At 47.6% G+C, this 12,439-nt stretch overlaps 1 protein-coding gene across 1 annotated transcript in view; it reads right to left on the minus strand.

Moving 5' to 3' along the window:
* Nucleotides 1-12,198, minus strand: part of HIP1 (huntingtin interacting protein 1) — a 143,928-nt gene extending 131,730 nt beyond the window's left edge. The window contains exon 1 of the mRNA XM_080678429.1: nucleotides 12,000-12,198. Within this exon, the coding sequence (XP_080534555.1) occupies nucleotides 12,000-12,119 (120 nt within the window). The 5' untranslated portion in view covers nucleotides 12,120-12,198. The remainder of the gene's footprint in view (nucleotides 1-11,999) is intronic.
* Nucleotides 12,199-12,439: the final 241 nt, after the last annotated feature.

The following is a 12,439-nucleotide window of genomic DNA, read 5'->3' on the forward strand; positions in this document are numbered from 1 at the left end:
TCTGAAGGATAATGGAAAATGGGAAGAAAGAAATAGAATCAGTCAAGATACATCGAGGGAAAACCAAACAGAGAAGGCATTTGCTTCCAGCCGCAAAGGGGAGAGGGGACATATGACAGGAGAGTAAGACATAATAACACAAAGAACAACTGCATCATGGGCTGGCCCCATGGACCACACAGCCAAATACCTCAAAGAACCACTGTTAGAAGACTAGCATTTCTGCCATGTTCACAGGTGACATTTCCCAAGTTCCCATATTCTCATAGTGGCTCATCATCGCTCCATTATGCATGACTTAATCTAAATCTTTGCAGCATGAGCTAAACTTGAAGCTGTATTCCAAAAGTCCACCACCCAGTTCTTTGATTTTATTCAAATGTGCTTCTTTTGAGCCTTGGAGACACACTTTCCTCTCTCATTCAAGAACTTTTCACCACCTAATTTACTTAGTATTTCATGGACATCCGGAGCCTTAGCTGGTGTAAAGCCCTCCGCTTGATGCTGGGGCAACTGGCTAAAATCTGGGTGAGAAACTGAGAGCCCATCTGCCACTAAGGAAAGTAGACATGAAACAAATGAACGGAAGCCAAGGGCAACATGCTAAGTGTGGGTTAATGATAGGTCTCAACTTCCTGGCTACATGTTACAGCAGTGCTCGGAAGATGCTTGTATATGCATGATTCATAAATCAAAAGCTTTCCAGTTCTAGGGCAGCATCAGAAATGCTTTCACAGTGAAGGCTGTATTTGAGAGAGACCTCAAATATGTAAGTGGCAGGATCTTAGCCTCCTCAAGACATTGTCTTCTATTTGCTAGGAGGAGGTGTTTGTTTGTTTGTTTTTTAATCTTTTGTATTTTGAAACATAAGTAGAGAGAACTACACAAAACAAAAATGTACAGTAAATAAATTATCATAAACCACCACCCAGGCCAATAATCAGACTGATGACAGCACCTCAGAAGCTCCCTTTGCACACCCTCCCAACCACTAACCTCCCCCTGCACCCAAGGATAATCTTTTATCTGGACTTTTATGGTAATCATTCCCTTTATTCCTCACAGGTTTTTGTTAATTTTTATTTTATATTCTTATTGATTTCAGAGAGGAAGGGAGAGGGAGAAAGAGAAACATCAATGATGAGAGAGAATCATTGATCAGCTGCCTCCTGCACACCTCCAATTGGGGATCAAGCCCACGACCCAGGCACGTGCCCCCAACTGGACTCAAACCCGAGACCCTTCAATCCACAGGCCGACGTTCCATCCACTCAGCCAAACCAGCTAGGGCTATTCCTTATAGTTTTAAGCAGCACACCTTAATACTGGTTTAGCTTTGCTTGTTTTAAATTTTTTAATTTTATTTTTTCCTCTTTCTTTCTTTCTTTCTTTCTTTCTTTCTTTCTTTCTTTCTTTCTTTCTTTCTTTTTTTTTCTTCTTCTAGATGTTTCCTGCATGGTTTGTCTCCTCCGGCATTGTCCACAGGACTCTAGAAGCTGTAGGAATGTACAGGCACAGACTGAAGACCCGGCTTTCTCTCCAGTGTTGTGACAAGGGACTACACATCATGGTGCACAGCCTTATGTCCCTTGATGCCACCTGGACAGAGCCCCAGGAAGAGTGACCCCCTGGGGTGATCCACGTTGGAGCTTTGTTGCTTTTTAAACCTGATATAAAGGGAAGCATACAGAAGGTGCTCTTTTGGGCCTGCCTTTTTTGTAAGACTCATGCATGTTGTTGAATGGAACTATAGTTTATTCATTTTCTTTGTTGTATAGCATCCCAGTGAGAGACTATTTCACAACTTATTTATCTGTCTATTGTCAATGGACTTTTAGATTGCTTCCAGTTTGGAGCTATTACAAAATATGATTATGAATATCCTCCTTGGTGCATGTGTATGCATTTCTGTTGAGTATTTAGCTACAGTGGAATTGCTGGTTATTGAGTGTGCATATCTTTAATTTTAGGATAATACCAGACTGTTTTCCAAAGCAGCTGCTCCACTGTAGAGCCCCATCAATAGTGCATGAGCGTCTTCATGCTTCACATCTTTGCCAACACTTGACACTGTCAGGTTTTTTTCATTTTTATTGCAACCACCCTGATGGGCATATAGTGAATCATGTTGTAATTTTAATTTGCATTTCCCTGATTACTAATGGAGTTGCACACCTTTTCATGTGTTTATTTGCCATTTGCTAATCCTCTTTTGTGAAGTTCCTCCTGCCTATTTTTCTATTAGGTTGTCTCTTTCTTTCTTTTTCTTTTTAAGTTTTTTACATATTCTGGATACAGGCCCTTTGATGGTTATGTTTGTTGCAAAAATCTTCTGTGAGGAACTTCAAATGTCCAGATAAGTCCATTGGGAAAGACCTAGGGAAAAACAATCTCTGTATCTTTTCTAACTTAGCAGCTCCAGACCACACTTCAGCTTTAAAGGGAGATATGAAAAGGAAAGTAAACAATTTGAGATTAGACTCACCAGATTCAAACCTCAGATCAGCCACTTCCTGTGCCATTAAGGCAAGTCACTTAAGCTCCCTGGGCCTCAGTGTCCACACATAAAAACTGTCCACAATCACCTACTGCATGGTTGTTCAGTGGTTTAAAAAAGGTTGTGTAATTGTGCTTTATAAACTGCAAACAGTGTTAGTTGTTATTAAATCAGAAGCCATCAGCCACACTAGCTTCCAGGACCCTCCAGACCAGCTCCTTGAGTTGTCCCACAGCCCTAATAGCAGAGGCAACAGCAGCAACCTTTCAGATCCTAGCCTCTCTTCTGATGTCTGAGCCAGAGGACACCTTCATTCCCCATCCCTCTCCCTGAATGGTACTGCCCACAGCTGGGAATAGGGCTCCTCCCTGCCTGCCTGGGCAGGAAAACAGGAAGCAGCCCCCACCCTGCCAAGAGGTGGGGCTGACAAGTTCCCTTCTGAGGTGGGCATCTATCCAGGCCATCAACCCTCTGGAAGCAGGCAAAGCACTGGCCCCCAGCCCGCTGCCCGCTGCAACAGGCTGCTCCCTGCCCCGTGCCCAGGTTTCCTCAGCACTTGGTCCCGAGGAGGTGGAATAAGTGCACCAACTGATGGGGAATGTAAACAGGCGCTCATCAGTGCTTCACAGACAAGGGACCCTGCCAGTAGCCAAGTGGCACCAGGGGTCTGCTCTCCTGGGCTTGACAACCACGCCTCATCCCTTCCTGGGGTGCAGCAGCATCCTCTCCTGAGCCCCACATCACTAGTACCTGGTTCCCATTCCACACACAGGGGGCATCTGGAAACTTTTCAAGCTGCAGCTCAGAAGAAATGCAAATCCTTATTCCACAGTGTGAAAGCCTGTTGACAGGAGCTTTATAAGCTAAAATATTTGATAGCTGGAAGAACCTTCAGAAAGCTTGTCCAGCCTCCTGAATTTTGAAATGAGAAATTCAGTAGCAGAGCCAGATATTCTCCCGGGGAGGGCTCTCATATTCCTCTGCACTTATCATAACATCTCTCATGCCCTGATGCAAACTCCAGCACTTGCACATACCACTGCCATTAGCCACACCCAGGTGCCTGGGTACACTCTCCCTTCCTGGTAATACCGTGTTTCCTCGAAAATAAGACATCCTCCGAAAATAAGACCTACTTACCTACCTTCTGAGTGAAATATAAGGCACCTCCCGAAAATAAGGCCCCCAGGCTCTGTCTCAGAATGAAAATTAATTTACCGTAAACTGGTCGCTAGGGCCGCTCCAACTGGCGTCTAGCAACCAGTGACTTTACGTGGAGTCCTGACGTCACTGCTGTGTGGAGGCGGAGCGGAGGTCGGAGTGAGCGGTTAGCGCGGGGCGGGAGAGAGGAGGAGACTTTCGCAGATGCGTGTAGAAGAACAGGAGGATTAGAGCGAACGAGGATTAGGACGGGACGCGGCGAAGGTGGTGAGTGCTGGTCTGTCTCTCATGACACTACCTGATGCTCGCGGCCGCCTTCATGATAACTGAAGGTTCTCAGTCAGTGGCAGACCCTGCTCCAGCCCAGACCAGGCCCCAGAAAGCCCAGGGACAGTCCCCAGGCAGGACCCAGGGGGTAAATGTCTGATAAAGGGGTAGGGGGGATGTCTGGTGAAGGTGTTCAGTGGCACAGGGGTGGGGGGAGGGGGATCACTTAAAATGACACAGGAGGATCAGAGGGGGCAATCAAAATGACACAGGAGGATCAAAAGGGGTTACTAAAATGGTAATCCCCCCTCTGATTCTCCAGTGCCATTTTGATTCCCCCCTCTGATCCCCCCTGTGTCATTTTGAGTGATCCCCCTCCCCCCACCTTGATACCCCAATTCCTTTTTTTTTACCCCTACGGTAGAAATGAGCGCAAAAAGAAAAAGCTACTCCGTGGAGTACAAGAAAGGAATCGTGGAAGACTCTTGGGGCCAAAATCTTACTGCTTTCTGCAAAGAGAAGATGTTGAGTATCTGATTGGTCCGAAAATGGCGAGCAGAGTATGGTAACCTCATTGAACAAGTGGACAAGGGAAATGCTAAAAAGCGCAAGTGTGGATCAGGTCGGCAACCATTATTTTCTGAGCTGGAAGACCTGATCTGTGAATGGGTTGTTGACAGGAGAGCAAAGGCTTTGGTTGTGAATAGGGCTCAGATTCAAGAATTTGCCCTTGCAATGGCACCACAGTTTGACATAGCCCCCGAAGACTTCAAAGCATCACAACATTGGCTGGATAATTTCCTTCAGCGAAGTGAACTGTCTTTAAGAAGATCTACAACATTGTTTAGGTTGGAAGATACTCAAGTTATTAAGCGAGCACTTGCATTCAAGTCCTTTATTGATGATGCTGACTTCTCTAAATACAATCTTTCCAACATGATTGCTATGGATGAAACTGCAGTGTTTATGGGCCAATCATCTCAAACAACAATTGAAATTGAACAGCGGGGTGCCTCCTTGGCGTACATTCCCTCCACTGCTTACGAAAGTGCATGTGTTTCCTGTATTTTGGCAATTCGTCTGGATGGCACTAAAATCCCACCTTTAATCATTTCTAAGGGCAAGAAGGAAAAGATTGAACGTGTTTTGGGTGTTTTTATTCTTGAAACTGAAAAAGCCTGGGCCACACAAGCAGTTATAAGGAAGTGGGTCGATTTAATGCTGCCGCTTGTTATGCGAGGGAGCCAAAGAGGTCTGCTAGTCTGGGATGCAGCCAGCACTCACCGCGCTAAAGACATGAAGACATTTCTTCACGAAAGAAAAATAGATCAGATAATGATTTCCGCAGGAATGACGGCCTATCTCCAGACTCTTGATATTGCAATAAACAAGCCATTCAAAGACAATTTGTGCATGGAAATTAATGACTACATTGAAAATAGAATGGAGAGAAATCAGCGTGGAAACTTTGTGAAACCTAAACTGCAAGAAGTTGTGACTTGGGTGAAGAATTCATGGGAGAAAATCACTGACAGTTGCATTGCAAATGCACTGCGAGCAGGCTACCTTGACAAGAAGTACTCATTTAAAGACAGTGCTATTGCTAAACATGAGAGATTTGGTCCACTGATTCTGAAAGAAATGGAGTCACAAGAAATTCACCAGAAAATTCAGGTATTGGATTGTTATGATGATGTTCCAGAAGATGATGACATGATTGTCATTGAATAAATGAGTAAATTCTTGATACTGTAGGATTCACAGTTTGTCTGGTTTGTGTTGACAGCTACCGTACTACCGTACTGTATACAGGTAATAAATTTCCTTTATTTTCATTTAACAATAAATGTGTACCGTATTCTTCTTCATGGAAAAATAAGACATCCCCTGAAAATAAGACCTAGCGTGTCTTTGGGGGCAAAAATTAATATAAGACACTGTCTTATTTTCGGGGAAACACGGTACGTTCTGGTTCAGCAAGGTCCCACCTGAAGCAGAAAGAAGCCCTGAGAAGGCCAAGACCATGTTTGGAGGAATGCTTATAAAGTATTCCAGCCCAGAGTGGCTCAGTGGTTGAGCGTCCACCTATGAACTAGGAGGTCACAGTTCGATTCCCGGTCAGGGTACATGCCCAGGTTTCGGACCTGATCCCCAGTGTGGGGCATGCAGAAAGCAGCCGATTAATGATTCTCTCTCATCACTGATGTTTCTATCTCTCTCTCCCTCTCCCTTCCTCTCTGAAACCTATAAAAATATATTTAAATAAATAAAAAAAAAATAAAGTATTCCAAACTTTACAGAAATTCAAACAAATGGCCTTCAGCCCAAATTCTGTTTCTAGACACTGCAGGCTTTCTCTTAAATGGGTTCTCCAGCCTAACTCTCAGGAGCTGGGCAGGGGCTTCCATGGCACCCTGGGAGCACAGGCATGGCACACAGGGCAGAAACGTAGTAAGAATTAACCACTGAACAAATCAAAGGAGACAGAGGGAGAATCTCCAAAATGTGCAAAGGAAAAGTGCTCTGCAAAGGGGGCCTGCCTTAGTACCCAGGCTCCCTGTAGATCCTCCAATGTTTTCGGTTCACACATTTGGCAAACAGGCCACATTGCCTGCCTCATGCAAGGCCCTGAGACCTAGACCCTGCCCCTAAGAGCTTACAGTCTAACAGGGAAGCCAAGATGTGGGCTTGCTTGGATGAATGGGAGACATACAGTAGCTTAGGGCCCCTGCTCACTTGAATACATGATCTAACAGGAACCGGACGCAGGGGCTGCCTAGTGGAAGGAGGCAGTGTAAGTTAAGGCCTGAGAGGGACTACGGACCCTGATGGATGAGAGCAAGGTACTTGAAAACAGGAAGTTATAGAAGCAGTGTTGGGCTTCAGAGACAATCCCTCAGGCACCAGGCTCTTTGGGGGAGAGGGCAGGGAGGATGGGATTACAACAATGTATACAACAAGAAATAAGGGCAGGAACTGTGAGAAGCAAAGGAACAAGAGAAATGTCATGGAACAGAATGTGACTGTGAGGGCAAGAGGGAAGGAAAACTCAGAACTAAATGATGCCAAGGAAACGAGGGGAACCAGACACGGGCATTCAGAGGCATGTATTTGGGGTATGTGTAGTTTATCTGGGGGGAAATGGTCACTCAGTGTGGGAAGTCAGGAGGGAGATGTGGGGAGCTGGCGTCATGGAGATGAGAACACACAGAAACCACCAGATGGCGGTGAGGGCAGAGGAAGTGGGGTGAGGACAGCACCTTGAGGACCCCAAGCATTAATGGGAGGAAGAAGGTGGAGGAAGGCAGCCAGAGGGAGCCAGGCAATGACATGGGGGTGGGAACTGTGTAAGGCCAGGCTCTGGGACTGGTTTTCCTGGGTCTGAGTCCCAGCTTTGTCACTTACTCAGAACCTTGAGCTAGGTCTTAACCCTCTTAAACCTCAATTTCCTCATCTTTAAAAATAGGGTTTACAATTCGTAAAATTGTTGCAAGAATTAAAAGGGGACGGCTTGTGTAAGGCCTTTACCAACCGCACATAGTAAGTGCGGTAAATGGTGGCTATTATCAGTAGTCTGAGTAGGAGGAAACCAAAAGAGTACAAACCATGGGCACAAAGAAAGTTGTTAGTGTCTTGTCTACGTTCTCAATACCAACTAGAATCAAAGGTTGATTGTATGCTGAAGATCATGACAAGGTGGCAGAAACACCCGGACTTACACATGGAGAAGAGGGCTTGGCTGTCTAATTTTAAAGCCCTGGCTTCCCCCTTTACTCACTGTGTGACCTTGGATAAGTCACTTGTCCTCTCTCAGCCTAAGCTATTAAATAGGATAATGGATAGAAATCACCTGACGTGTTCCTAGTACCCAGTAGGCCCTCAGTAAGTATTTGTTTCTCTCTCTTCTTCTCTAGAACCCAAATCTCCTGGCTCTTCCAAGCACACGATTCATTAGGATCCTGTACTCTATGATTGGCTCCACCTGAAGACAGTGCTACTCTAAGGGCTCCTCTGTGTTTCCAGAGCCCCCACCTCTCTCCTCTGATCCCAGCATTCACCTGCCACAGAGTTTGCACAGGACCACCAGGACTCTGGTTGAAACACAGCCTCTGATTCAGCAGGTCCTACACAGGTAAGGACTCCAGTGAGGCTGGTGCTGCAGGTCCTCCGCCCTCCATGCAGAGGAGCCCCGCAGTGACTGCTCCACCTCCCTGCTGACTCATGAGCATCTCTGGGGCTGGTCTCTTTATCTTACTCATCTCTGTGTCCCCTCCGTGATACATGCTCTAAATGGATGTTGAAAGAAACTAAACCACCATGGAGAAAATTAAACAACCATAGAGAAAACTATTTTCAGGCTAAGTAAATACAAGCAGGGTATCTTGCTTTGTATTTGTGAGCTGCAGACCTCCTGGTTCATTCCAAAATCGTCCTCTGGAATTGGCAATGTGAGGACAATGTGGTAAAGGGGCCCGAAACCTGGAACCTGGAACTCTGGGTTTGAATTTCGACCCTTTCATTCACCAACCGTTGGCCCTGGGTAAGTCACCAAGCTCTCATCCATAAAGTGAGGGAGATAATAACCTAACCATCATGTAGCCCAACGATAGCTAAAACATGCTTTATAAACTGCAAAATGCTCCACGCAAGGGATTATTATTACAGCAGCTATTTTGAGGACAAGAGCAACTTTTCATTTCCCTAGAGCCTGAGGTTGCTTGTGATGGACTGGATGGGGAACACACACCAAGGGTCTGGTTGGAAATGAGGGGTGTAGCAGGTGGGTCTGAGGTCCTACACTGGCAGGGCCAGTGACCATGACAGTTGAGGAGGGAAGGCTTCCCGGAAGAGGCTAGCAGAAGTGAGCAAACAAGGATGGTCTGAGGGCACAGACAGGATTCGGGCCTGACTGTAAGGCAGGCAAAGAAATCAGAGTTCTCTGATGGGCATGGGGCAGGCTCCTGACTCAGAGTGTAGGAAGCAAGGCTGTACCAGGAATGTGGAGGAAATGTGGAGGGGAAAACATCAAGTAACTACATCTGTCCCCTGTAACCCAGAGCTGAGTAACCCACTCAGGCCAGGGCTTACCTACTGGAGCTAACCAGTCATTTTCTACCCTTGACTATAGCCAGCTTGCCACTAACACAAGCCTCAGGCATCTGAGGACACAGGCAAGAACAAGGCACAGTCCTGCCTCAAGAAACTCATAGTTTACTGAGGGAAACATAGAAATGGTGACAGTATGAGGCAGCAGGTAGGAGTGGCCAGTTCTATTCCTATCTCCATCTCAGCCAATTCCCACCATCCACACTCACCTCCACATGTTTCCTGATGCCACCCCCCATTCCTGGAATGCCCCATCCCCATCCCAGCCCCTCTACTCAGCAAGTGCTAACTCATGCTGAAAGGGGTTCAGTCTTCGGTGAGGGCTCCCCACCTCTTCCCAACCCCACAGCCTGTACTTTATGCACATGCTTTTGGTAATTATCACATTACCTAGTAACACTTCTGTCCCTCTACTGAAGAGTTAATCACAACCTGCACGATTACTTATACTGTGCTTTCTTATGTCTTATCTCCAAAGTCCAATTATAGTAATAATCACTGAAATAGTGCTCTGCAGTATACAAAATGCCTTCACACATATTATTTAAATTAATCCCCACAATAAAGTATTATCTTTGTTTTACAATAAAGAAACGGGACTTAGAAAGGTTAGACAACTTTCCTGAGGCCACACAGCCTATCCAAATGCCCAGCCATAAAACTCAAACTTCTTCTAGCTCCAATGCCAGTACTCCGCCCAGTAGTCAGAGGCAACACAAGGCAGTGCTTAAAGGCTGGAACCACTTCCAGCTGTGTGACTTTGGGCAGGTTACTTAACCTCTCTGGGCCTCAATTTCCTCCTGGAAAATGTGGCCGATATCCACCTAATAGGTTCTTATAGAGATTAAAGAAGGTAATACAATAAAGTAATCAGAACAGTGCCAAACACTAATTAGTTACAATTATCACTATACCTTGGCCGATTCTCATGGTCTCTTAACTCATTAAAAATTTTTTTCTAATTTATTTTTATATCTCATAATACATTTAATAGGCAGTCATTAAACAAAATAAATTTTTGCAGGTTGACTAATGCTAAGTTTTAGGATTGTTCTCTCTCTCTCTCTCTCTCTCTCTCTCTCTCTCTTTCACTTTCCAACCCCCTAATAGAAAAACTCCCTTTTACTGCTCCAGACTACCTCCTCACTCCCACACTATCCCCCAACACTAGGACAAATTTAGCCATTTACAAGTGTTCCACAGAATAATCTAGACTCTCTTTGTCGGTGGATAGCAAGGAGACATGCCTTGGTAAGTTGGAAAGTTTCATGGGTAGAAACTTTCACAAACCTAATTTTCATCACTTTAGATAATGGTCAAAGTTCTATTTCTCTATTGCTCCAGTTTTTACTTATTTGAGACTCTAGAAGGAATGGGTTATCTACAGTGGTAGGCAAACTGCGGCTCGCGAGCCACATGCGGCTCGCGAGCCGCGGTTTGCCACTCTGTTTACTAATGAGTTTGCCGACCACTGGGTTATCACAAAATAACACCTATTTATTTTCCTTTTCCATCTTAAAAAAAAAAAAAAAAAAGGATTTCCACTGCTTCCTGGGGCAAGAAGACTCATGTGACCAGGCAGCTAGTTGAGGCAGACACACCCAACGCAAATGGGCATAGAAAGCTTCCTTCTTTTCAGCAGTCCAGTCCACAAAGCCAGAGAATGAGCCACAAACCCAGCTGGACCCTGGAAGGCAGAAACGAATGGCTATCTCTCCCATTCTGCCTGGGGTAGGATGACGCAGGGAGGGGACTCCCTACTTTACATCCCCAGACACACCTTCAGTGGCCAGAGGTGGCTGGAAAGGGGAGAGGATGGAGTCCCTGTAAAGCTTTTCGTCTTTGCAAGAGTCCACATACAGAACACTCAGTCGGGTCCTCACAATCCATTCTGTCTAAAAGTTTGGAGGGAAAAGCAGAACAGAGCAGGGGAAGCAGCCTCTGGCAGTGGAGGACCAGCTGGATCTTCAAAGGTTCCACTCTGAGAGGAGGGAGAACCCATCTGCCCATACAACTTTGGCACTGGGATTAAAAGAAGTGCTGCACCCTTTGAAACAGAGTTTGCACACAAACGAACTGATGAACACTATAAACACGTCAGCTTGATTCAGTCAAATCAATACACCAGGCATTAAAACTCTGAGGTAAAAATGGATTGTGGCTTTTTGTTGATGATAGAGGAATTTTGGCCCCCAGCCCTGGTTAGGCTGGACAAATAGAGCAGTCTGCCTATTAGCTGTCAGGCACATCTTGGGGGATAAAATCAAAACCCCAAGTCAGGTCTCTGGGCACCACTGGGTAGCAGGCTCATCCTACCAGCACCTCCATTCCTGCCCCTGGCCGCCCCCTCCTCCAGGCCCCAGTCATTTTCCAAGCTCGGCCACACTTCGCATTTCCTACATTCCTTCTCTCAGCTCAGACCCCTTCGGCCCAGCCTCCGAGGGCCGACAGCTGGGGGTGGTGTGAGCTAAGCAGGAGGCACGAGGAAGGGAGTACTAGGGGTGGGGGGAATGTCAATGCAACTGAGAAGCGATGGAGAGGGAAGGAAAAGGCTCCCGACCCTTCACATCTCCAACCCAGCACCCACTCTTTGCCGCCACATTTGCGTCTCCAAGTGGCTCCTCAAGGCACTACCCTGCCTTAGGGGCACTCCTTCCATGCCGCCGCTTTTCGGTTCTTCCCCCTGTCGCCGCCCCTGTGACCCCGGCACAGCCCCGCCGGGACCTCCCCTCTGCTGCGCCGCACGGATCCCGCTAACTCCTCGGAGCCGCCCTGCCCCTTTCCCCCAGACTATCTGGGATGCCCGGTCCCCAACTTTCCCCGGTCGCCTAGACCTGAGATGCCCCCCTTTCCCGGACCCCGTCCTTCCCTTGGCCTGGAAGACCCCTACTTCCTTCAAAGCCCCCATGGCTCACCGCATCTCTCGGGGTGCCCCAGCCACTCATGCCCCGGGACCCCCCGTCCTCACCTGAGTCCGCTCGAAACTCTCCCGTTCCGCCGCCTCCATCCCCGCTCCGACCCCGCGCCGGCTCAGCACTTTGGGCAGGGGGTTGGGCACCTGCTTCATGGAGCTGGCCATCCGGTCCATGTTGCCTCCCCGAGCCGAGTCTAGGGCCCTCGACCGCCCCGGGATCCCCACGGTGCCGTCCGCCCCGCCCGACCCGCTGGGATCCGGCGCTAACGGGACGGCTCCCGCCTCTCATTGGCTGGGAGCGCTGCTACTCTCCGAGGCCCCGCCCCACCAGAGGCTTCCCCGCCCGCCCCGGCCTTTCCAAAGCCTCGGCGCGCCCTGCCTGGCCGAGCACTGCGGCCGCGAGGCGCGCGGTGACCGGCCCGGAGGTCTGTCCATCATTAGGTTCCACAGCCCCCGGCGGGGGCGGGGAGGGGGCGGAGCCTGGGGAAGGCCCT

This window comes from Plecotus auritus (genome assembly GCF_963455305.1).
Source record: "Plecotus auritus genome assembly, chromosome: 7".
Taxonomy (NCBI): Eukaryota; Metazoa; Chordata; class Mammalia; order Chiroptera; family Vespertilionidae; genus Plecotus; species Plecotus auritus.